The sequence below is a fragment of the Candoia aspera genome, chromosome 1 (assembly GCF_035149785.1).
Source record: "Candoia aspera isolate rCanAsp1 chromosome 1, rCanAsp1.hap2, whole genome shotgun sequence".
Taxonomy (NCBI): Eukaryota; Metazoa; Chordata; class Lepidosauria; order Squamata; family Boidae; genus Candoia; species Candoia aspera.
The window spans coordinates 194,320,689-194,345,444 of record NC_086153.1 but is presented as its reverse complement, the minus strand read 5'-3'; the positions used below and the strand labels follow the sequence as shown (position 1 = coordinate 194,345,444).

At 41.0% G+C, this 24,756-nt stretch overlaps 1 protein-coding gene across 1 annotated transcript in view; it reads right to left on the bottom strand.

The window, feature by feature from the left end:
- LRP2 (LDL receptor related protein 2) overlaps positions 1-24,756 on the bottom strand; it is a 161,492-nt gene that overhangs the window by 13,088 nt on the left and 123,648 nt on the right. Inside the window, exons 55-70 of the mRNA XM_063306118.1 lie at positions 21,043-21,239; positions 20,398-20,643; positions 18,943-19,071; positions 15,860-15,979; positions 15,462-15,578; positions 15,191-15,307; positions 13,944-14,081; positions 12,813-12,935; positions 12,507-12,635; positions 10,149-10,280; positions 9,504-9,635; positions 6,433-6,576; positions 5,109-5,274; positions 2,450-2,578; positions 2,046-2,266; positions 966-1,142 (exon numbers count right to left, since the gene is read on the bottom strand). Of these exons, the coding sequence (XP_063162188.1) occupies positions 966-1,142; positions 2,046-2,266; positions 2,450-2,578; positions 5,109-5,274; positions 6,433-6,576; positions 9,504-9,635; positions 10,149-10,280; positions 12,507-12,635; positions 12,813-12,935; positions 13,944-14,081; positions 15,191-15,307; positions 15,462-15,578; positions 15,860-15,979; positions 18,943-19,071; positions 20,398-20,643; positions 21,043-21,239 (2,417 nt within the window). The remainder of the gene's footprint in view (positions 1-965; positions 1,143-2,045; positions 2,267-2,449; positions 2,579-5,108; positions 5,275-6,432; positions 6,577-9,503; positions 9,636-10,148; positions 10,281-12,506; positions 12,636-12,812; positions 12,936-13,943; positions 14,082-15,190; positions 15,308-15,461; positions 15,579-15,859; positions 15,980-18,942; positions 19,072-20,397; positions 20,644-21,042; positions 21,240-24,756) is intronic.

Here is a 24,756-nt window from a genome sequence, read left to right as displayed (position 1 = left end):
AGCCTTGGGAGGGTAGAAAGGTGGAGGTAAAGACTTAGTCCTTCCTTCCTTCCTTCCTCCCTGAGGTGTGGGAGCTCTGGCAGGAAACTACTGCTCTTGAAAAGGTAGAGCCAAACACTGAAGGGGATTGGGGAACTGGATGTTCTCCCCCCCACCCCAATGAGTGACTCACATTCTTAAAATTAAGAACTGATTGGCGAGGGTCAGAGGGAGTGTGTGTGTGTGTGTGTGTGTGAGAGCGCTGATCTGTGGTTGTTGATCTTATGTGGCTTATCTGAACATGGAAAGCTCTGCTAGTTGCTGCAGCCCTTAATACAGGAATGTTTCCTTGGAGATGGTGGAAGAAGTTTGAAGGAGGAAAATAGAGTCTTTGTGGAAGGAACCAAGCTTCCACAGGATGGAAGAGACACCCCTGTCTTGTTTCCCTGCTATTCTTCACAGCAAAGCCTGTATATAGAGGGAGACTGGTGGGGGCAAGAATGGGAAGGCAAACAATTATAGCAAGAAGGTTTAAATCTCACATCACCTTGCACGAACCTGTCATTTGGTCCACAGCCTCTGAGACTTGGAAAGAGAGCTAGAAGAGGCCAAGCTTTTGTTTTGTCAGGTGTTTTCTCCTATCCGTTCAGTGTATTTCAAAGAAGGAGAGCAAATTATGTACAGTGATGTCAAAGCCTAGGTTCACACCTCTCTATGCCACAATGTAGTTTGTCCATTTGTGGCTTAGTGGGCTGTGTGAACTCAGCCAGTCATGGCTTAGCAAACCATAGTTAGAAAAATGAAGCGTGAATCCAGTTAATATCCAACTCGCTAACTGCCCCCACCAACTCCAGTTTCAAGCTATCGGGAGCATTGATATCAAGCATGGAGAAATTTACTCATTAGCAGATGATGATTCCATTCTTCAAGGGTATTGTATTTGATTGGGGATAACAACGATTCATACATCAAAGAGTGGTCATTACCTGACTGGTTGCATCTGTGCTGGTGATAGACACGGACTTGAGTGAGCCATGGGTTTATAGTCACCACCTTGACTTTTTCTCCATTTCCAAACTTGTCTTTTTTCCAGACTTCTCCTCTTTCCTTAGATATCCAGTACAGATGGCCTTCAAAGACATCAAGGCTGTATGGGCTGCTGACTTCATGGTTAAATAAAACAGATAAGTTAACAGCAAAGGCCAGCAGCACTGTTATTCTAACTAGTATTATTATTGAAACAAAAGCATTGTTCTCTTATCATTTTTCTGTGCATTTGCACTAGTGGATATTAACAGATTCTGGAAGTTAAAATATCTTGAATTTTTAATGGAATTTCACAAGAACTAAAAGCAACTAAAAGCTTGTTTAAATACATGTCAATTTTCTTCATAAACAAAAACAATCTCTTCTTAAGTGTAATGGAGATTTTATGCTACTCACTCTGACTTTGCTACTTGAAATTAATGAATCCTCAGAGCAGTATCAAAGCTTCTCCCATTTGCCATCATAAAAGTTTTCCTTGAACAGGTTCCAGATGTCTTGGGAAATACTTTGAACAATCACTTAAATCCATGCTAATTTTCATAAATTAGCATGGATTTGAATTCAACTTCTGGTGATTTCATGGATATATGCATGTAGCTTTCAAAATATGTATTTGCCAGTTTTTTAAAAAAACTTCCCAGTATAGTCTAAAGTCCTGGTTTCTTGGTTGCTTCCCAACCATTGATTACCTGTCAGCCTTGTGAGGCAGTCCACACAAGAAGCACACCCAGAAGTACTGTTTCTAACTTTATTGTAAAGTTACTTTAACAGAATCTTACAAGTCTGAAAGGACATCTCTCCCCCGCTCCCCTTCACAGTCCAAGAAACTAGGGAGGGACCCTTCTGAGACATTTGCCACACTGCCATTGCTTCTGTGGGCTCAGCTGTCTCTTATTTGACCATTGTCTAGTCTGCAGCTCTTGTCTCCCAAGGTCATTTCCACATACACTACCCAACTCTGAATTGTTCAGCTTTTTCGCAGTCAGTTAAATTCAGCTGGATGCTGTTAATTTTCGTACCTCCATGTAAAACAATCTTTCTATCTGTTCCATCAAATTTCATAGATTCAATGATATTTTCCTTCTGGTCACTCCAGTAGATCCTGTCACTGTTCAGATAATCAATAGAAAGACCAGTTGGCCAGCCAAGGTCCTCAGAGACCAGTGTTTTCCTCTGCTGCCCATCCATCCAGGCACTTTCTATTTTTGGTTGCCTTCCCCAATCAGTCCAATACATTAACCTAAAAAAGCCAAACAAGCAACTATTAAAGATTTGGTATACATTTTCAAAACCAATCCAGACCAGAAGGAAAGGAGAAAGAAATCTTCCCAGAATCCCAGACATATTGTATGAAATGCACTGTTTCATATTGGTTATTGTTTCAATTAATCAAATCAATTCTTACAATCTTGAAAATACTCACCCAAGCTTAGGGTTGACAGCAATGGCTGCTGGCTGGTCCAGCAGAGAATAGATTAGCCATTTCCGATACCTCCCATCAAGCTTTGTCACTTCTATTCGGTTTGTCCCAGAATCAGTCCAATAAAGGTGCCTAATTAAGAAACAAAATGCATAATTTTGGGGTCATGTTTAACATTAGGTAACCAATTATTTTTAAAAAATTAGACAGTGGGGTTTGTTTGGAAATAACAAAGAATCCTGGCTTATCACTCATGAGAAATGTATTCATGAACATTGCCTGAATATCTCAGCTTCACTCTAGCTGCCTATTGGAATGGCTAGCTCAAACAGAAAGTTTCCTAGGCAAACCCAGATTCCACATTTATCATTTTCCTACCAAAACCCAGAATCTGAAGCCAATCTTAGTCTGAGTTTGTTAGGGAAAAGACATGTCGAAGTCAGACTTGGGATGTGGCAAGAAATTTTTGTGATTAGTTTAGCCTTTCAGTCCACAGCATAATGGCAGTCTATAGCACGATGGCATTGGATGCCCAAGCAGCCAATGGGATCTCCTTGCTTTCCCTGGTTTGTTGCCATTTTAAAAAAATAAACAAAAATGGTAAGCTGCAAAGCAAAGTGTGAGCATCTTTATTTCCAGGAATGCCTCTAACTCTTATGCATCCTGCACAAACTTCCTTAGAAAGTAAAAAATGATGGGTGGCTACATCTCACTGTTTGAAAACGAGGTCATCTGCCCAGAAACAGAATTAACCCAAGAAACAGGGAATAACTTGTGAAAATGACAGAGTTTGGGATAGAGGGAATGGCACGCATCATCCCTGTAGACAGATCTGAAGAACTGCTTATCTCCAATTGTTTCTGCCCATTCAGTGAGATCAAGCAGAGTGGGTGGACTCCAGGTCCTGTTGATTAAACAATGTCATATTTCAGGACCCAGGAAGTATGCCTTCTCTGTTGCATGCATGCCCCCCTGGAATGATATCCCCCAGAGATTCATTCAGCTCTCACTGTAACGACATTCAAAAAATCATTAAAAACCTGGTTGTTCTCCCAGGCCTTGGGATAGATGGTGGTGGGGTCCCTAAGTTTGGCCTTTTCACTGGTTTTTTAAATGGTCTTTTGATGGCTATGATATTTTTATATGTATTGTTTTCTTCTTTATTTGTAGGCCACCCAGAGTCATTAAAGAGTTGAGTAGCTTCAGCATTAGATTAAATAAATATGTGACTGATTATTTCCCACATGGCAGTCTTTTGTGAATGGGTCTCAGCAGCCAGTTTGCAAAAATGTGAACAGCATATTCTTAGAACCCCAAAGGTGCCCATGAGACCAAAACACTGGGGGCTGTCGTTTAGCTTGTCCCATGGTAGGCACAGCCAAACCAGGTTTATGTGGCAGTTTGCCTCTCTAAGCATAACTGAAGAAAATGAATGGAATGTGATGGAATGGTCCGAAGTTTCCAATGTCTATCGAAGTCTAAGATACACAAGGTCTCTTTTCCACAAATCTGGAAACATGAGAATCAATGCTAAATAAATCACAATAATGTAACATTAATATACAGTAATAAATAAACACTGTAGGTTAATCTTATGGAAATAAAATTGTAATTGATGTTTTAAAAGTGAATTATCAGTGGAATCAGTTTGATCTTTCTTTTGTCACTGCCCCATTTTCACATACAGGTAGTCCTCACTTAGTGACTGCCTCAGACAGCAACTGTTCGCAGCTACAACAGTGATGAACAAGTAACTTTGTGACCAATGCCCACATTTACAACCTTCACAGCATTTCTCTATGTCACTTGTTCACCATTACAGTCAGTCAGTACACGCTGTCCTGTGTAAAATCATAAGCACAGTCGTGGTCATGTGATTAGTAATCACTTTGTGTAATGAATGAGTTTCTGCTCCCAAGTGTGGTCACTAAATGAGGACTACCTATAATTTTCTTGTCTCTGACTTCTGTCTTTCTATATCTGTAGAAATAGTAATTCTTTGACAGACTTTTTTTTTTAATACTAAGAATTCTTGGTTCCTCCTGCCATTTTCCTTATATTTAACTCAATTGCCATGAATCAGGCAGTTTTCAAATCAGAATCTATTCAGCAAGATTCCCCTGATGTCATGCAGTGATTTTTTCAAGGAGATGTCTGTGGAAGAAGCAAACAACTGAGAGGTCTATCACCCCTTTTCTGCAGCCATGAAACCCCAAAATTGCACTGCTAAAATTCCACCAGATTATGGCAGCACAATTTCCCTATCAATTTCATCTTGAAAATAAAGGGAAAAGTGTGCTTACCTTCTATTAAGTTTAACAGGCCCATTAAATAAGAACCCCTTCTAATGTCCCCCAAGCATGAAAAATGGTCCAGAGACTGAGATTCTGATCCTGTTATACCATGACATCACTAGCTTGTCCATGATAGCTTCAGAAGCAATCATAATAATAACTGCAGCAATAAAAATAATAACAAATACAGTCCCCCAAAAGGTTGCCCACTTCATCTATGGACCATGCAGATTATGCCAATCTGCATTCAAGAACTATTTCGCAAGTAACTCAGTGATTTTGAATTTAGAAGAGGTTGGTTTTAAAAAAAATATGTAGAATATTAGAAATGATTTTCCGAAGCACTTTTATCTAACTTTTCAGCTTACCTGCCAACCCAGTCCACAGCTAAACCAACAGGACTGACCAAGTATCTAAGGTTCAGGTCAACTTCTTTTACAGGATTATTTCCACTGCTTTCAAATGTGGGGATATAAGCACGTTTGATGGAACCAAATTCTGATCCACGTCCAAGAATGCTGTAGTATATAACACCTAGGGAAGTTCAAACATCTCTTTATATTGTCACTGGAAAAAAACATCGTTTACGTGGAATATACTGGGTTTCTAACATTCCAAACATGGGATTCGTAGAAGAATGCATTAACTTGGTTCACACACTGTGCTAATGCATACATTGGTTTGTTTAATTTTGATCCAGCATCATGATTTATTCAACAAACTATGGTTTAACAACCCGGGCTTAACATTATGTTTGAATCAGACCACCAAGTGATGCTGTTAGGCTAAGCAGAATTGCTGTAGGGCACCCAATTGAATGCCTCTTATTAAGCCTCCAACTTTGCTGACTATTTGCAAAATACTCTCAGGCTTAAATTGTAGCAAAGGATATGTATATCTGTCACCCATTTTTGTTCTATTTAGGAAACACTGGGTACAACAGGGCAGGTCATGCTTTACAAACATATGAATAAAAGATCAGCACTGCTGACGCTAAGACGTTTAGTGTCTATATGCAGAATTGTTTCAAAGAAGTATGCTATCTTGGAATAACAACAAGAATTTCAACAGACAGCTGGTAAAAATTAACAAACTGGAAAACTTCTCTTTAGAAATGGGTAACCCAGGTTGGGAGGCTTCCCAATTGTTAATACAGTATTCTTCTTAATTAGTATTTGGTCCTCTGGAAGTTAGCTTGCTAGGATGACCAAAAGTACATATCTCGATATTTTATCCTAATGCTGCTTTAGCCAAATCTAAACCAAACAGCCATGATTCCATCCAATGCTAAAATCATGGCTCCCTAAATGACATTTGCAAGGAAAAGGAAGAGCTCTATCGCTGGCTTCTTCAGGTATTATATATTGCTAAACCAGAAATGGAAGAAGCTGACAACAAGATGCTTCTCTGCTTCCGGCAGACAAGCTTATTATATTTAACTCTACTTTGCAAAGTGATTCATAATATTAAATTTCATAACATTCTTACAAGATAAGCTACAATTATGTCTATTTTATAGATGAGGAACTTAAAACAATGTTACATGCCCATAACTTATATACTGAATCTATGGAAAACAGATTCTCTCAGACTGAAGAAGTTACTTCTCTGCTGGTAAGACCCCTTTTCCCCCCCTGCTGCTATATCCTTGGAAAGAACCTTCTGTTTTAATACTCAATAGCTAAAACGTACTTAGGCCAATTCCTTCAGGATCCCAATGATAGTCTACCGCTTGAATGTGCTCTTCATTTTCAATATAGTCTGAGTATTGCTCAGACGACATGTTGTATCTTCGAATACGGACGTTATCAGGCAGAATTAAGATTGGTGGGTCACCTAAAAAAAAAACAACTTGCTATTGGAGCTCAGCAGTTCAAACACAAAAGGAATTTTTAAAGCATCTGCTTGTAATTTACTTTCAAAGATATTTGAAGTATTTTGGTTTGTAAGATGTAGCACAATGATCTATAAAACTCAGAGGCTGGTTTTGGTAATACTTATTCTGGTGTTAAAATGCTTTCCATGTTATAGCCTTCTTGTTATCCGTCAATAAACTTGTTAGTACATTTTTGTAATTAGGGCTGTAGAATCAATGACACTCCAGATGTTGACTGACATGTTGTACGTGTTCCAGCCAGCCTGGATGATAGGGAAGGACAGTGAGAGTTGCAGACTCTGGGAGGCTAATGTTCTCTCCCCTGTTGCAGATCTTTGAATTAAGAGAGTCATGTGCTTAGATGATCTCTCTTAATTTAAATACAGTGAATTGTTTCACTCTTTCTCTTTGAACAGGACATTCCTATGCCACCTTACAAACAGCTTTAAAATTGGCCTCATTTTCAAAATCCCCTTATCACTCAGTCAGGAGGATCAGTGCTTGAGAAACAGGGATATAACATGTCCCAGTATTAATAATGGAGATTTGAATCCTGGCCTTGGACTAAAATAATTTTGATCTCAGGATTTCCCGTTTTAAATGGAGATGGCTGGAGGAAGAACTGTGTTAGTTTATAAAATAAACTCCATATAGAGGCCTGTAGCACTTCCAAGACTAATACATTTTATTAGGGCATCAGCTTTCACAAGCAGCAGTTCATCTATTATAGAGCCTTAAATTATTATTATTTTTATTGTAAACCACCCAGAGTCCCCTGTTGGGGGAGATGGGCGGTGATACAAATTTAAATACATACATACATACATACATACATACATACATACATACATACAGAGGGAAACACCCCTCTTCTTCTCTCTGTATTTAAAGCTCTGTTGGAAGCTCTTTGACATTGTCCCATCCTGGTTGTTGATGTAGACCTTTGTTGTGATACTGTATGTTGTTACCAGAATATCTCTTCCTTTCATGAAGGGATATATCAATGCCCCTTGCACCTTCCTCAGCTTCAGCACCTCAATGGCAGTAACAACTTGGATGGGGACCACTAGCCTTGGGTTGAGTAGGACTGGAGACGATTCTCCAGCTGGTCAGGTTGGCATCTATGGTTATCTCCTCCCTGGTCAGTTCTCTGACCTGCATTCCTCCTGTCAGGCTTGCTGGTTCTAGTCCCATCCTGGTTCTTGCTGCAAGGAGCTAGGCACCATGTATGGGTTTCTCAGCTACAGCTGGTATCTGAAGTCTACTTATTTGTGGAATGGGAGCAGAAGCCATTGAAATGGTCTGGAGTGAATGTGTGCCTATGGTACTTTGTCTGAGATTGCTAACATAATTTCCTACAATCTTGCCAGTGCCATGACTGATGGTCTGATGGAGGCTAAAACCTCTATTACTGCCCTCTGTAGCTTGAGTAACTATTTTGGTGTTAGGAAGAGCTTACTCTCTTTCATCTTGATCACAGTCTCAGGCACAGCATCTTTTTAGAGGGGGCATGTGAGCTCTGTTTTGTACTCATTATAAAGGTGATGCTGCTTGCCACCCGCTCTCTTGAGGTTGCCTGATAAGCAGATTGTTCAGGAAAGTATAGATATGAAGTCCATGAGTCTTTAGATGACTTATGAGAGCTGCCATCATCTTGGTAAATATGCTGGGTGCCTATGCTAGACTGAAGGGAAGACCTCTGAATTGGTACTGCTCTCTTTCATACACAAAGCTAAGGATTGTCCAGTGTGCTTGTCTGAACGGGATGACAAGTAAGCATCTGCTAGGTCTATGGAGGCTAGCCAGTTGGCTGCTATGATGGCCTTTGCTGTGAACCTCCACGTATCCATCCTGAATTTCGAGTTCCTGACAAACTTGCTTAATGATTTTAGGTTCAGTACTGTTCTTCAGCCCTGTTCTTTTCTGATACTGTGAAAAGACTAAAGAACAGAACAGACTTCCCTTCCTAATCAGCACCTGTTCTATTGCACTCATTTCTGGTCTATTGCTCCCTTCGTCCTTTGTTATTTCTCTTTGTACCTTGGGACAGGAGATTAACATTTGTCTCTTGACCTTGTTCTGAATTTCAGCACACAGTTCAATCAGACCATCTCTAGCACTCATCTGACTTTGCAAGTAAACCCTGAAGTATGCCAAAATTTTTGCAAGTGTCTGATCATTTGGGAGCTGAAAGTGTCAATTTGAGGAATATTTCCTTTGAAATTTAACCCCTTTGCCTCAACTGTCTTTGTCATGTCTTTGGTGACTGTCCTGAGGACCCCAACAATTGTGTCAGACTCTTTGGCAGTTGCCTCAAAAGGAAAGTAACTCCTTCCAAGCAAATCTTCTTTAGCAAGATTTACTGAGATGAAAAGGATGAGGTTACACAGATTTCAGCAACTGGACTATTTCATATTTAGAGCCAAGGGAATACTCCCTGGAGGGAAAGGAAGCAGAGGTGAGGGGAAATCCTCCTCTGACAGATTGGAGAGCTAAGACTGAGCAGGAGGGACTAACTTTTATCAGAAGGCCAAAAATTTAAGCCTTGCCTTCCTAATCCTTCCCTGTCAGCAATATCTTCAGATTCCTTAGCACCTCGCAAACACCCCCAAAGAAAAAGAAAAGTCTGAAAAATTCAGGTTGTCCACTCTGGTGGCATAGAGCATCACCAATCATCTCTCTGCCACAAACAAGTAGAGAGACTAGACTGACAATCTTGCCCACCCATGTACGGTTTATTTTTTTAGCTGCAACTTGATTGAGAAGATAACTGCAAAATATATTAGTAACCTGAGAGAGCCTTGAAACCACAATATGAAGAGAAGTTTGTTTCAGAAAAAAAATGTTCAAAATAAATATTTTTTAGGGAAATGCTGGCTGCTCTTACCATTGGCTGCACATTGCCTTCCCTGTTGATCCCCAACAGATCGAAATCCCTCGGCACAAAAGCATTCATAACTTCCTTTGGAATTCTTACAAAGCTGTGGGCAAGTACCGAAGATTTCACACTCATTGATATCTGAAATCAATGATAAATAGAGTTTTCATTTTGTTTAGAATAGAAAATAATTCCTTTCTTGAGATCCTATTCTCTACTCTAATGGTTGCAATGTTTTGGTTTCTCACTTTGGTTTCATTTTAAATCCAAGCCAGACAAATGACAGCGGGTTTGCAGTTGCGGCATCCTTCCACTAGAATCTCACCCCCCGCCCTTCAATAGTCTTCTCAATTTGTGTTGTTTTTTAAGAAGAAGAAGAATAACAACAACACAGCAACAATTTCAAATAACTGAAATATCAAACTTAAGGTGTGGCAGGCTGGGAGTAGAGGATCTGAGACAGTAGCAACAGCTATCTAAAATGTTTTACGACATAGGATTCAGTACCATAGAAACAGTCCCATGTTGTTTTTAAAATAGAACTGCTTAAGAGGGGTTTGGAGAAAAAGCACAATATATTGTTATTTTGATGACACAAGGTAACTGATTGCTGATCATTTGTATGGTAGAAAATAAGGTACAGATGAAAACTACCATCACATGTATTTCTGTTCAGGTCACTGGGGCTGTATCCAGGTCTGCAGGTACAGATAAAACCTCCTTCATTTAGGCTGGTACAGTTATGTTCACAGATACTTTCAGCACATGTTCTGCCTGTTCCAGGATCTTAGAGAAAAAGGGGGGGTGGGGGAGACATTGTTTTGATCAGTAAGGCAAAGAATTACTACTAACAGCATTTTTCCCCATTTCCCTTTGTCTTTACCCTCTTCTATTCTTAAAAAAATAATCTAATTTTGAAATCAAAAATCACAAAACAGGTTTGATTGAAAATACCATTATTACTATGGTAATCATTTTGTAGTTGACTGTTATTATTTGGGGGCAGAAAGTAATTATGGCTATTTTAAAAACCAGTCATAATTATGCTTTACAAAAAAGCCATCCATTAATTGATAGTGAATCCTTTTCAAAACAGCTATGTTCTGATCCATTTTAGAGTTAACACATATAGCAAACTGCTACAAACTGATGGTGCTGAAAGGAAGAAGGGAGATTCAAATTGCCTTTCAATGGACTTCAGGTTAAATTGTCATCATCCAAACAATTAATGGAGGAATTCTAACTGATGTTGATGGGAAGTGGGCTGTAAAGTCCTATCACTTTGACTTCTCTTTTTTTCCAGCAATGTATTTTTCTCTTCTCCTTTCTACTGATTCTATTTTCATTTACCATGTTTACAGACCACCAACTCCAACACTCACAGCAGTTTGCAAAGATGTCAAATCCATAAAAACATTATAAAATATCCCACCAATGAAAGTTTGGTCTAGTGACTTTGGTCCAGTTTGGTCTAGTGGTTAAGGCAACAGGCTAGAAACCAGGAGTCTGTGAGTTCTAGTCCCACCTGATGTAACGAATGCCTTCCCCAATAAATTGCTCAGACTCAAAAACAAAGTTTAAGTTCTGATTGTATTAAGAATAGAGTGCAAACACAAAGAAAGCTGAGAATGAGAAAAGCGCGCCTAAAATCAAACTAAATAGCCCCATTACAAACAGAGTCCCACCCCCCCTTCAATCGTCTCAATTCGCATTCCCAGGTGCTCCTAACGAGTTCTGCTGATCAACGGGCAAAAAGGCCTTGACACAAAAAGATAACCCAAACACATTCCTGCTTAGCGCAAAGAGATATAGCACTCGGTGCAAGGTTTATCAGCAGCTCCCTCCCAGCTAGGAACGCGCGTCAGCGCTCTGGCATGCGAACCGTTACGATGTACAGACACATCGAAACGATGAACGTGACACCTGAGGCCTGAAAGCCGACTGGGTGACCTTGGGACAGTCCCTCTCTCTCAGCCCAACCCACCTCACAGGGTGGCTGTTGTGGGAAAAAGAGGAGGAGGAAGGAGTATGAGGTATGTTTGCTGCCTTGAGTTATTTATAAAAATAATAAAGGTGGGATAGAAAATAAATAAAATAAGATAAAAAATAAGACCACCCCCAATAGCAGGGCTTTACTATCATGCCTCGAACATCTGAGCTCTACAAAAAAGTTTGGTGTTCACTCTATAAATACCAATGGAAGAAAAATCTTTGAAATCTTTATTTGATGTACAGCACTGTTTTACTGTTTCTGTTGGAGAGATGACTTCTTTCTTAATTTATGTAAAGACTGCCATGACTATATTTTTGCTATTGTCCATTAGCAAATGGATGCTGAGTAATGTTGATTAAAAGAAACAGTTTTTTTAAAATCACTGGCAAAGTAAAGATTCCCCTCCTTCCTAATTTGCTTTGAATAAATGTGCTGGAAGGGCAGAGGGGATACCAATCCCCTCTACCTTTCCAACACATTTATTCAAAGCAAACTAGGAAGGAGGGGAATCTTTACTTTGCCAGTGATTTTAAAAAAACTGTTTCTTTTAATCAATATTGGGATCACGTGGAGGAAGCATAGCTCACTATAGTTTGAGGCAGTCTTCCATAACTCAGTTCCTTCTCAATGTGTCAGTTTTCAGCATCCATAATCCCCAGATGGCATGGCCAAAGGATTATGGGATATCTAAGACATTTGTGGAGCACCAGGTTATTGAAAGCTGCTTTAAGTTGTGTGGTGGAAATAAACATCTGCATTCAACCTTCAACTGCTGGAATGGTGCCAAAATGGATGAAGTGGGGGCAGGTAAGAAGAAAGATGGGAGGCATCATATTTCAGTGGGATGGATAAGGTGAGGGGCATTTTCTCTTTCTGGAATTGTTTTTCTTCAATAGATTTTCCCACAATTTTCAACCACCCTGAAACATGAAGGTCCCATCTCACCCCATCTGAGAAATCCTGCAAGAAAAACAACAACACATACTGTATAGCTTCCATGCAACTACAGTGGTACTCACTGCAGCCCAGCTCATCGAAGTGGTTTCCACAGTCATCGTAATTATCACATACATAATGCAGTGGGATGCAATTCCCATTATCACACTTGAATTCTTCAGTAGTACAAGTTTTAGGAGTAGGTTCTTTGCCTGTGTAAAAAGGACACACACACTTTGCATAACTGTGTAATAACCAGTAAATTATGATTCTGCAAACTACATGGACAAAGCAAGAGGGTAAACACAGGTCTGACCACCTGAAACTGGAACAACGAACAGCAAGTTAATCTATTAATTCCTGTATCTTAGGCAAATGGGTAAACCTACAGTGCTCTTCTTTCTCATCGCTTCCATCTCCACAGTCATCCTCTTGGTTGCACAACTCATGGCTGTAGATGCAGCGATTATTCCCACAGCGAAAGCGGAAGGGGGGCTCACAGACAACATCCACTGAAACGAGAGAGGTCACAAGAGTTTCGATGGTGTTTATGGGCCACTGTTTCAAAACACTTCCTGAATATTAGACAGTAGTTCTAAACTACTGGGAGAACTCATATATTTAAAGAGATGGGTTAGTGCAAGCTTGAAGTTTAAATTCACCATATCAGGGACAAATAATTATAAACAAGTAGCGCGTTCAGGGATTCACCAATCCCATCTCATCAGAGTTATCTCCATCCAATTATCTGTAGTTAACATATGGTCAATATTAATTCTAGTTAATGCAAGGTAGGGAAAGCGGCAGAACCCGGCTTCTGAATTTCTTTCCCAACCCCTCAAGAGCAGCTCCACTCTGAGACTGGAAGGAAGATTTGAGGTCAGTCTTGCTTTTACTGGCTTTTCTCCATGGCAAATTTAGTTCTGCTTGGCTCTGTTTTTGGAGAGTTATCCTGTTGTCAAGCAGAGTCCTGTGCCCCTTTACCTAATTTCTTTCCAACACTGTGTTATGTTGGAAAGAACATTATATGCATAATACTCCAAACCAAATCATGACTCAGAGCCCATTCTGACCCATGAATAAAAAAGTCAAATTTATATTATTCCCATGTGGGTCCCGGAATTTATCAGAAGTAGATCTGAGAAAGCTTTTTGAGATTCTCCTCAGATTGACATGAAAAATTTCCCATCATGCTCAGGAATCTCTATATGCTTAGTAATCTCTATATTTCATTTGCTGCATTATACATCAATACCATTATCTCCCAGAAATGCCTGTGCCAACACCAAAAAGGCTGGGCAACTAGATCTGAGCCTCTGTGTGTTCTCAAAAAGCACCCTCCCCATGTTATAGAATAAGCTGATCTTGAACCTGAGTAGGGGATGGGATATGGCAAGTTAAGTATGTGGTTGCCAGTCTATCATTCAAATATAAAATCAATTTATCCATCCCAATCCTCTGGCATTTCAAAGAACCTGTTGGACCTAGGAGTGGACTTAAAAAACAAATTGTCAGCTTACAGCAGAATTGAAGTTCTTCATCTGTCCCATCTCCACAGTCATCATCACCATCACATTTCCAATATGGCTGAATGCAGACATGGTTCTTGCACTCAAACATTGAAGGTGGACAGTAAGAACCATTTGGGTAGCGAGTGGCTGATAAAAAGAAGTTCAGCTTTAATGTCACAGTCCTTATAATATTATACAAGCGTTTCTTAGTCTTTTTCTTCATACACAGCCTCATTTCGTATTTTCCAGTAAGTTGATGTTTCCCCCATTACTAAGATATTCCTAATTACTGGTTCATTAAGTCCTAACTTTTGGAGGTGTTTAGGAATAGTAACACCTTGCTACTTTAATAAGAGGTGTTTTTTTTAATCGCTTTGTCCTGTACTGAGATTGTCATGAGTGCCGTTGAGCTGAAGTCATCAGCGCAATGGCACACATGACAATAGCAAGGAAACAGGGGAAGGGGCTCAAGATAAGTAGCCATCAACCCATAACGACTAACGGTCAAGAAACAATAGCTAAACGGATCACGGAACACACCCAAGCCATCAGCGCTAATACAACGGAGATCGCCCAGCTGAAAGCAATCACCGGAGGAATAGAGAAACCGATGATGGGCGATCCCGGAATGCCAGCGGGGCCTCGCAACCCCTCACCCACCGGCAGGTCAACGTATTGGACAAAGGGGGGTGACGTGACCGCGAGTGAGGGGGCGCTGACCGGCGCGGGGTATTTAAACCCCGCACTGGCGCGCTCCTGTCACTCTCAGCTTTTTTCCCGATGCTGTACCTACGCTATGAATAAACCAGAGCCTGTTCCACCGAGCTAGTGTCTGAGCATTATTCAGAGGTAGGCAGCGCATGACAGAGATTGTGTAGAACGTGTACTGTGGAGTACAAACAGGAAAGCAAAAAAAAAAATTTTTTTTTAATTATCAAGTGTGCACCTGATTTCCCTTGTTTCCTGCAACCTTAGCATTTGCTCTAGAGAGCTGAGGAATAGGCAGCAGATTTTAGGGACGTGGGAGACTGTACAGGGAGATTGTTGGGGGTGGGGAGGGAAAAAGAGTCCTACAGTGATGCTGGAGTTCTCTTTTTATCATTTCTGCTCATCCTGACAACATTCAGTATTTCATGAAATTCTCATTATAGAAAAGAAAGAAACATAGCTGTTTATTTCCCCCACTTCAGCAAAGAAAAGGACACGATATTATGAGAAACTGGCATCAGGTTTCTGGCACACATCTGAGAACTCACGGCAAGATGCTTCGTCAGAGAAATCCAGACAGTCTGCACTACCATCACATCGGAATCGTTCTCCAATACAGTGGCCACTGTTGCACTGGAAATAACCTGGGTGGCAGGTCCTTAGTTCTAAAAAGAAGAGTAAATAACAACTGAAATCTTTCTTTTCTTTAAGAGCCACAGGGGGGTGGGGGGTTGTTTGGTTTTCAAGGGGGTTGGTGGTGGTGGCAGATTTGCATAAAATCACTTATACGGAAGAGCAAATCCAAATTGCAATACCCACCACAGTCCAGTTCATCTGAATTGTCTTCACAGTCATTGTCGTGGTCACATATCCACCGAGAAGGAATGCAGCGCAGGTTTGCACACCGATACTCACTTTCTGTGCATTCACGAGGACCTTGCAATAAGAGAGAATCATCCAGAAATGGTGTGAACTTTCACAAACGCATTCGGAAACAGAGAATACTTGGATCTGTCAGTCATGGAATTTTGCTTACTTGCAAAATTTTTCATTAAAACCATCTGAAATTATGCAGTTTAAAAGAGACAGCTCCCCCCCCACCCCCCCAAGGCAACAACTTCCCAGTTATAGATAAAATTTTAACCAGTAAATGTAAAAAGTACTTTCGTACAAAGCAACCAACACTGCAGTTTTTGGTAAGAAAGAAAAGTACTCACTGCAGTTCCGTTCATCGGATTCATCCCCACAGTCATCATCTCCATCGCACTTCCATCGCAGCGGAATACACCGGTGATTATCACAGCGGAAATCTCCCAAAGGATCACAGGTCAGGGCTTCTGCAGAACATGCGCATGCCCGAGATACAGAGTGGTCAGTTTGCCAGCAAGTATTAACATGCCCTTCTCAAATGCAATTTGGAACGAAGAGAGGTACAATAAGGTGGGTACAATAGCAAAAGCAATAGCAAGAAATCAAACAGTAAGAGAGCTTGTTTAAAATGGCTCCTCAAAGGGCATACTTAGAAAAACAGAAGAAATACAGGTAGTCCTTGTTTAGCGACTGCCTCATATAGCAATGTCCGCAGTTATGACGGCGATGAAAAAGTAACTTCGCAACCAACCCTTGCATTTACGACCTTTGCAAGTCTGTAAAGCAAAGGGAAGCTGAACTAAGATTGTAAACACAGTTGTGGTTTCGCTTAGCGACCTCTTTGCTTAACAACTGAATTGCCAGTCCCAACTGTGGTTGCTAATCGAGGACTACCTATACTTCTAGTAAGCCAAGGATCCTTTCTAACTCTAGCTCTAGTTCTTCTTTGCAAAAAGAATCAGACCAATCTTCATGAAAGATACATGACATAACTACTGCAAAACGAACTTTTTATCTCCCAGGCCATGATGATTAATTTCCCTTTCACGAATGGGAAGCCTAGAAGGACTGTTCTCCAGGAGGAGATCCCACCACAGCCTTCAATAAGCCACTTGGTTGCCACATTTTCTCACAGAAATTAAACCATCTGCAGAGGTCTTCAACTACATTTGGTGGCAGCTACCATACTGAACTATTGATAGCATTAGCATAAGATTTTTCTACGTTCAACGTCTGTGTTATATTTTGATTCATCTGCCATCACTGGAGAAGGAATAATTTTAGCAACCAAACCAAATGAAATGAAATAATGTGCTGCAGGTAAACATACCAGTCAATCTGGTCTTGACATCAATGGGAAACAGATTTGCCTTCCAGATCAAATATGATACCTGGCTGCAAGCTTAACATGAAAACAAAATCCTCTCTCAGCCCCATAACATACAAAGCAGAAGAAAGGCACCTTCTGCATTACTGATTATTCTTCCTCTGTTCTTCTGTGCTTTTAATACCAAGATGCACAATTTTTGTTGGCCATGTCAGGCTTTCTGTGCTGGGTTCTGTGCTGGGTTGAGGGATGCTTTCCAAAAGTTGTGAGTCCATGGCCCATTTGGGGAGGGAATTCCAGAAATGTTAAGGGATGAAAGGGACACCTTAAGCATTTGCAAGGCTTAAGGCACCCGCTGTGCCCCTTAACACTCCCTCTAGTGCCCTGGAACACAAGCAAGATCCGAGGGTTTTCAACTGTCCTTTCTTGTGGGGAGGGTGTTGTGAAAGCTACAAAAGTGGTGCTGGCAGGCCACTTGGAGCACCTAAGCTTCACTTTTATCTTTATCTTTTTATTTTCAAATTAAAACTGGAAATGCCATAATTATTAATTTTATGAGAATCATCAAACTGCAAAGTACCTTATCTGATCCAACCCCCTGCTCAGTGCAGGATCCACAAGAACATTTTTTATGGATAACCATCCACTTTCTGTTTGAAGACTGCTAGGGAAGAACTTATCACTTAATATGGGAGCCTGTTCTGCTGGTTGACAGGCAATACAGTCAGAAGACTTTTCCTGCTTCACTTAATGCATTCCAAAGAAGAATCTGTTTTTAACAGCTGCTGACTCACATTTAACCTATGATCAACAAGTGCACCCTCTTCATATTTAACTCCTGCCAGGCAAGGTTTCTTCCATTTTACGCTCATGCCTTACACTTTTCCTACCCAGATGCAGAACCTTCTCCCTGTTAAATTCCATCCTGTTCATTTCATCCAACTGCTCAAGCTTGTCTACAGTGTATCTTTTAAATTCTTCTTTTGTCTAAAATGTTAGCCACTCCTCCCAGCTTTGTGTCATCTGAAAACTTTGTAAGTCCCCCCACCACAACTCCTTCAACCAAATCATTGATAAAAGTGTTGAACAGCACATGGCCCAGGACAGAGCCCTCTGGCCTCCACTAGATAGTTCCCTCCTAGTTGAAGTGGAGATATTATTGAGCAGTCATTCAGTCAACTGTGAGTCCATCTATCAGAGGTAGCATCTACAGCCCTATTTTGCAATTTTATTAAGTAGAGTACCATGAGAGTACCATAACATTTGCTTCCCTCCAATCGTTTAGGACTTCACCTTTAGGAGTTCTCAAAGGTTACCAAGAGTATTCTGTGGTAATTTCTGGTTCAGTACCGTACCCTGGAATGTAATCCATCTGGCCTTGGAGACATGTATTCATTTAAATTAGCCAAATTCTCTCTTACCCTCTTCTTGTCTAGCCTAGGCTGCAATTCCCTCATTCCCCCGGTGGCATAATGATCACCAGCTAGGGCTCTATGTCCTTTCTGAGATGGCAGATACAAAATAGAAATTAAGGAGTTCTACCCGCTCACATCACCCATTATCGATTTACCACTTTCTCCTAGCAACGGAGCTCTTTGGCTTTCCTTTTATTTGAAACATACCTAATTTACCATTATGCACAGCCTTTGGGGATGTGTCAAATGTTCAAATTAAAAAAAAGAAGATAATCATAATAAGGCAGAAAATTCTTCCCACTTAGAAAAACATGCACAGATGAAAAGATATCCATAAATCTATGTTCTAATTCACAGCAAATGAGCATAAATTATGCTGTACCATGAATGGATACAGCAGCAATTGAATGTAGACAGTAGTAACTAGGTGATAGTTTCAGATAATTTGGACCTGCACAGGAGCAAATATCAGAGAAACCACAATTTCAATTGGAGTAAATAAATAACTTCCAGGGTCTTCAATTTCAAGTGCCATTAATAACCACCCAGGTCTTAGCAAATGAAAAGCTACAATTATTGTGACATGCTGATAGCAATATTCTAATAGAGGTCTTGCTAGTAAGTGGCATGAATGCAAATGTGTGGATCTCAGCTTATAAAGCATCGATTTTGCAGCTCCTAAACCTACCACACCCTTGTTCATCACTGTTGTCTCTGCAGTCGTTGTGGCCATTGCAGACAGACCACAGGGGGATACAGCGATAATTGGTTCTACAGCTGAATTCTGTATGATTATCACATCGATAGGCAGGACCCACTAAAAGAAGAAAGAAAAATTTATATCAGACTATTTTGACCAAATTCTTTATTAGAGAAGATGATAAGCACCACCCCAAGGTTGTTTTCAAAAATGCAATGGCAAATAAATCATAGACGCTAATATACATTCGTTTTTCAATTCAATTCAGTTAAGTGTTTGCCACATAAAGGTGCTCAAACAAGCAATACAGAATTACTGTATTTAAAAAACTATTGTTTTTAAATGTATACTACTTATGTATACATAAATAAATAAAATAGCCTTCCTTAATCTGGCAACTTCCTCCATCCAGTAATTGAGAGAGGACTCCCAACACATCTGGATGGTCCCAGCTATGGGAAATCTAAATTTAGAAACTTCCATTCTTCTCCGATGGTGTCCCAAGTTCATTGTCCAAAGCGATTGCTTTACTTACGATAGGATTAGACAACACCTAACTCCAGTTCTTCCTGTTTTATAACCTTATAATTCTGCTGGCCTAATTCTCTCCCACTAGCATAAGATTTTGTGAACAAGTATTCGTTGTATACACCTAAGTTTTGGGGCCTGGATAATTTGGTTCAACAGAATCTACAATTCTTTAAAAACGTTGGGGTTTAGAGATATTCCACAATCTCAAACTAAATACTGTATTTTCCTGATGTGATACATGATTCAGCAACAAACTTCCTCATCAACTTTATATAAAATTGTTAGGGTGGGTTTTACATTACATTTCCCCACACTTTACAGAAGGCATATTATATGTGAATAAACAAGGTCTCTGAGTCTGATGTTCTATGCATCTATTCAGAAACAAACTCAATGAGTTCAGAGGGGCTTATCCCAGGTATGTAGACACAGGATGGCACTCTAAAGGGTTAATTATTTCAAATCAGAAGAGATAGGGATCCCATCCTCTATCCCAAACTGGTTTCCAAAAGAAAAGGGTCCTTCATTTGTGGAAAGGAAAGAGAAAATGCAGTGGAACAGTCCCAAACTGTTAGTAGGTTTTTCCTTGAGGAAAGTGAACTCCCTAAAGTGGCCACAGGCAAATAAAGGCATGTTCTTCCATCACTTTCAACACATAAGTAACAAATGTAGTCAAGATTAATATTTATGCATAAAGAATCAGAGTTTTTTGAACTGGAAGCAATATGACTCTCCTTATTTCACGCTCTGCAATACGCATAATAGGAAAGACACCACTCAGAGAGTTATCCCACTGCACTCTCGTTCTCCTGCTTTTCACACTGGTTGGTGGTTACTGCTAAGAGTAAAGCCAAACAGTCCCTCTTAATTTGTACAGCAACGATAAAGTAGCTCAAGATGTGTTTTGCTTACTGCATTCATGGATTGGTTCATCTGAGTTATCACCGCAATCATCCTCCGCATCACATTTCCAGGACTGGGAGATGCATCGGCCATTGTTGCATTTAAACTGGCCTGGGGGGCAAGTTCTGCTGGCACAATGAGTGCTCTCCTCATCTGAATTATCACCACAGTCATCCTCTCGATCACACTGCCAGGCTTCGGGGATGCATCGTTTGTTGGTACATTGCCATTGGTGAGATTCACATTGGTGATTGGCTATAAGAAACCATAACTTTACATTGCTAAAAAAATTCATAACACAACTGCACCCAGAGGATGGGAAAAAAAAATCTGACATGCAGGAAGATGGGAACGCTTTACACAGAGAAACATCAATATGGAGCTGCCTTCTCCAGCCCAGGTGCCCTCCAGATACAATGGAATTTCAACGCTCCCAGAATTCCCAGACAGTATGGAAATCTAGAGAACTCCAAGTAGTGAATCTGGTAGAGGTAATAAAAAATGAAAGAAGCTCTGGTCTTGGGAGGATCATGAAGACTATTTTCTTGAGGTTTTGTCTATTTTTTCATAGAAAAGGAACAGTCTAGACCCGTTTCTGCTTATGATAAATAATTGGGTGATATTTATGAAGGGATTTGAGAGCTTGCCACATACCACAAAGGACATGATCTTCATCAGATCCATCAGGACAGTCTGGAACAGCATTGCACAAGTAGTGTGGACTAATACAGTTGCCATCACTGCACTGGAACTGCCCAGCACGGCAGTGCCTAACTGAGCATGTGGGAGGTTCGTCAGACCCATCTCGACAATCTCTTTGGCCATCGCATTTCCACCAGATAGGAATACATCTACAGGAAACAGAAATTGTGTTTCTTTCCAGGAGGCAGATAAAAGTACAACTGCAGAGCTTTTAGCAAATAATGAAAATGAAGAGCATTATATTGGACTTACCGTGAAGGTCTGTTTCCTGCAGCAGAGCATTCTGCAGGGGAATGCTTCCCTCCCTCTTACTCTTGAGGCAGGGCTAGAAGATTCTAACAGTACATCCCATGGGAGGAAACAGTTTCATCCCAAGTTTTGGAATAAGCATACTGTTTTCCTACAGCAGAGTCAGGGCATAGGATAGGATCTTAAATCCAAGAGGCTTCTAGTCCTTGCTGGGTACCATTTTCTGTGTCCTTCTCTCTGACGTCTCCCTGACCAAATTTATGGCTATCAGGAACACCACTTTCCAAGACAAGTAATGTATGGCTGACCCATACAAGGGTCTGAATGAAACTCAAGTTACAGCTTGGAGTACTAGCTGAAGGTTCCATGGTACATATCAGTGAATAGTAGTTGGTCTTAGTAGGAAGATCTCCCTAAGAAAGCCCTTGAGTGAGGATGGTCCATTTATTCCTCCCTGATGATAGGACAAGTAAGACTCTAACACTTGTCTGTGGAAAGTGACTGGTTGCAGTCCCCTGTCCAGGCCTGTTGGAATGAAGAAGAGGGCTTTGAGAGTGGAGGATGATGTTGGTGGGGTTTTCTTTTGGCCCATCTTCAGAAGGCTTGTCACATAAGCTCATATATGTGAATGGCTGAAACTCGTTAGGATGTTCTATTCAGCTTTGTTGTCATATCCTAGACTAGTGAATGGTCCCACTCAATCCCTGGGCACATACAGTAGTTCTAAAAGCTGAGGTCTGGATGGTTGAATCCACCAGTCTGGTAATACTGAGTGACCCCATAGATGGGAGGTAGACAGAGCAACAAGCTCTATGGACCAGGATCTTCTAGACCAGTTGGGTGCAATTAGTATCAGTTCTACTGTCCAGTCATGAACTAGTTTCAAGAGTCTGGGGATTAGGAACAGAGGAAAGATCTATGTCTTTGGGCCAGATGGTACTGAAATGTTTGTTACTTGTGCTACCTGGATTGGGAAACATGATATGAATTATTTGACCTCACACTTGGTGAGGATTAATAGGGAGTCCAGATATTGATGGAATTTGCTTAAGGATCCTGGAGTTGAGACTCCAATCACCAGGGTCCAGGTCTCTGAGGCTGTACTAGTCTGCTGCTGTACTACAGACTTCCTGTTGTGTTGCCAGATAAGGTATGTTTACCTTGGCCCAACAAAGTTTGGCACATTCTTCATCAGCTGTCTTGAACTGCCACCTACCTCTCTCCTGATAATCCTGTTGTCTGTTGGGGGAGATGCTGTTTTTTTAGGAGAGTCTTCATCTTGCTCAAGGCTAGTCATATTTGCACAGTTCTATGCAGTTTACGTTGCCTTGAGGTGCTTTTTCATCGTCTGCTGGAGTTATTTAGCCTAGGCAACATGGCTCTCCTTCTGAGATTAGTAAATTAGATTGGTGAAAGGGCTTCTTGTCTGTCCTCAGACAGGACCTCCAAGAGTCACCACTTGAGAACATTATTCACCTTTGCTGGAATCACCAGGTATCTCCAGTATCTTCAGCTTATTAGGTTCTTGAAGGTGAGGAGACTGGAGTGGAAACTCACACATGAGTTTATGCAGGCAAACATCTGGCTGGTCACTCTATGTGACCGTATGATACCATCTTTAGAACTCATGTGTCTGTCATTATGTGGATCTATAGATGAGTGAAGTCTGTCAGATTCCCATCACTTGGAGGTTCAGATAGTCATTGTAGTTTGCTTTCTCCCTCTTTCTTTTGTGGGAAGGTTTCTCTCTTGATTAGGACTGGTATGGGTTTGTTTTGGAGTGTCTGGCCCACCCCAAGGTGACCTGTGTCTCCTGTAGTCCCAGGATCCATTTTGGCTGCAGTAGGGATAAAACGTATGAACATACGGCCAGATATCCTGTTCCTCTTACCAATATACGCTGCACGGGGAAAGGCTTTCTTTTTGTCTTTGATTTCTAGTGGGACCTCATCTACATTACTCCACTTTGACCCAGTTAACAGCCCAGTATTAGCACTGATTTCAGTTTATAGTCCATGAAGCAGTTCTTCAGCCACAGTTGCCTTCTAGTATCCACTATGTCTTCTATGATGGCCACTATGGCTGAAAACTAAGCGCTGCCCACATTAGCGACTGCCATGAAGGTGGTGACCTGAGTTAGTTTATCCATCCCTTGATTGAGCTTCTGGCTCCAGAGAGATGAGCTCCATTATCAGTTAGGTCCAGATGACAGAAGCTCTGGCTAAGGTTAAGGTAGTGAGGCCCTTGTTGCTAGGGCTGCAGCCTTATGTGTTATGTGTGGCAGGATCTCCATTTCCCTGTCTTCTGGACATCTGGAAGTCTTCACTAACTTTATTAAGCATGGCTTCTGATTGCTGACCCATGGGCGTCTACTAGAGGAGAGCTGAGGAAATTTAGGGCAGCCTAAGGGAAGATATAAAGCTAGGAGGCCAGGGAGCAGCCAACCCCCACCCAATTCTTCTGCAGAGTCTTTACTAAATACTTTGGAGGAAGGAAGGCAAGAAGTAGGATTGCTAATCCCTGAGAAGACCTCTGCTGCCCTAAGGGATCCTTGTGTCAAGCTTCAAACCAGGCACAGCAGTACATCTCAGCTCTTTAGACCACTGAGGCCTTATTCGGGAATTGGCTTATTCAGCAGAAGGCTCATAAATATCGTATTACAAGATGAGTTTCTTTATTGCACATTATAATAGAACTGTACGCAGAAGTCAAAGCTCCAGGACTTAAATTCTAAGTTTTTCTCTCCTGACTGAGTCAATAGCTATTTGGCCATTCTTTTACTGGTTTTGAGAGGCACTTGATCTATGTTGACAACATAGTTCTCTCTAGCCTGGAAAGTGTTGGTTCCTGTCTTGCCAACTTCATTCCTTACACCTTCATGGCAGGGTTGGGGACCTGTTTTTGCAAATTGAGAGGCTGTAGGAAGTCTGAATTTTGGAAGACACTGGTGGATTCAGGGGCTGGCTGGTGGTTATCTTCCTCTACAAGGGACAGCTCCTCTCCTCCCTATCTGACTGGTCGTGAGATTGGAAGCAGCTGTTATCTTAATAAAAGGCAATCAGGGATTAGGCACCAGTGCTGCTGGCTTCTGTCACCGCTATAATAGTGGCCAAAGAGCACAGTACTGAGTGTGTGTGTTTGCATGTGACTGGAGATTGGCCCCTGGTCAGAGGTCCTCTGATGTATCCCTAGATAGGAAATTGCTGCCTGCACATTTGCTGATCATGCCAGGATAACAGAGAGGAAAAGGAAGAAAAATAAGTGAAAAGTAAGAATAGAAAAGATGGAGATCTTCCCAGATTTATAGAGTTCTCAGGAAACCAACAGGCATACATTCTGTCTACAGCAAGGCAACCTGGGTTGGAGCTATTTTTTCACACAAGAAGCACTCTCAGAATCTCCTAGCCATACCTCTGG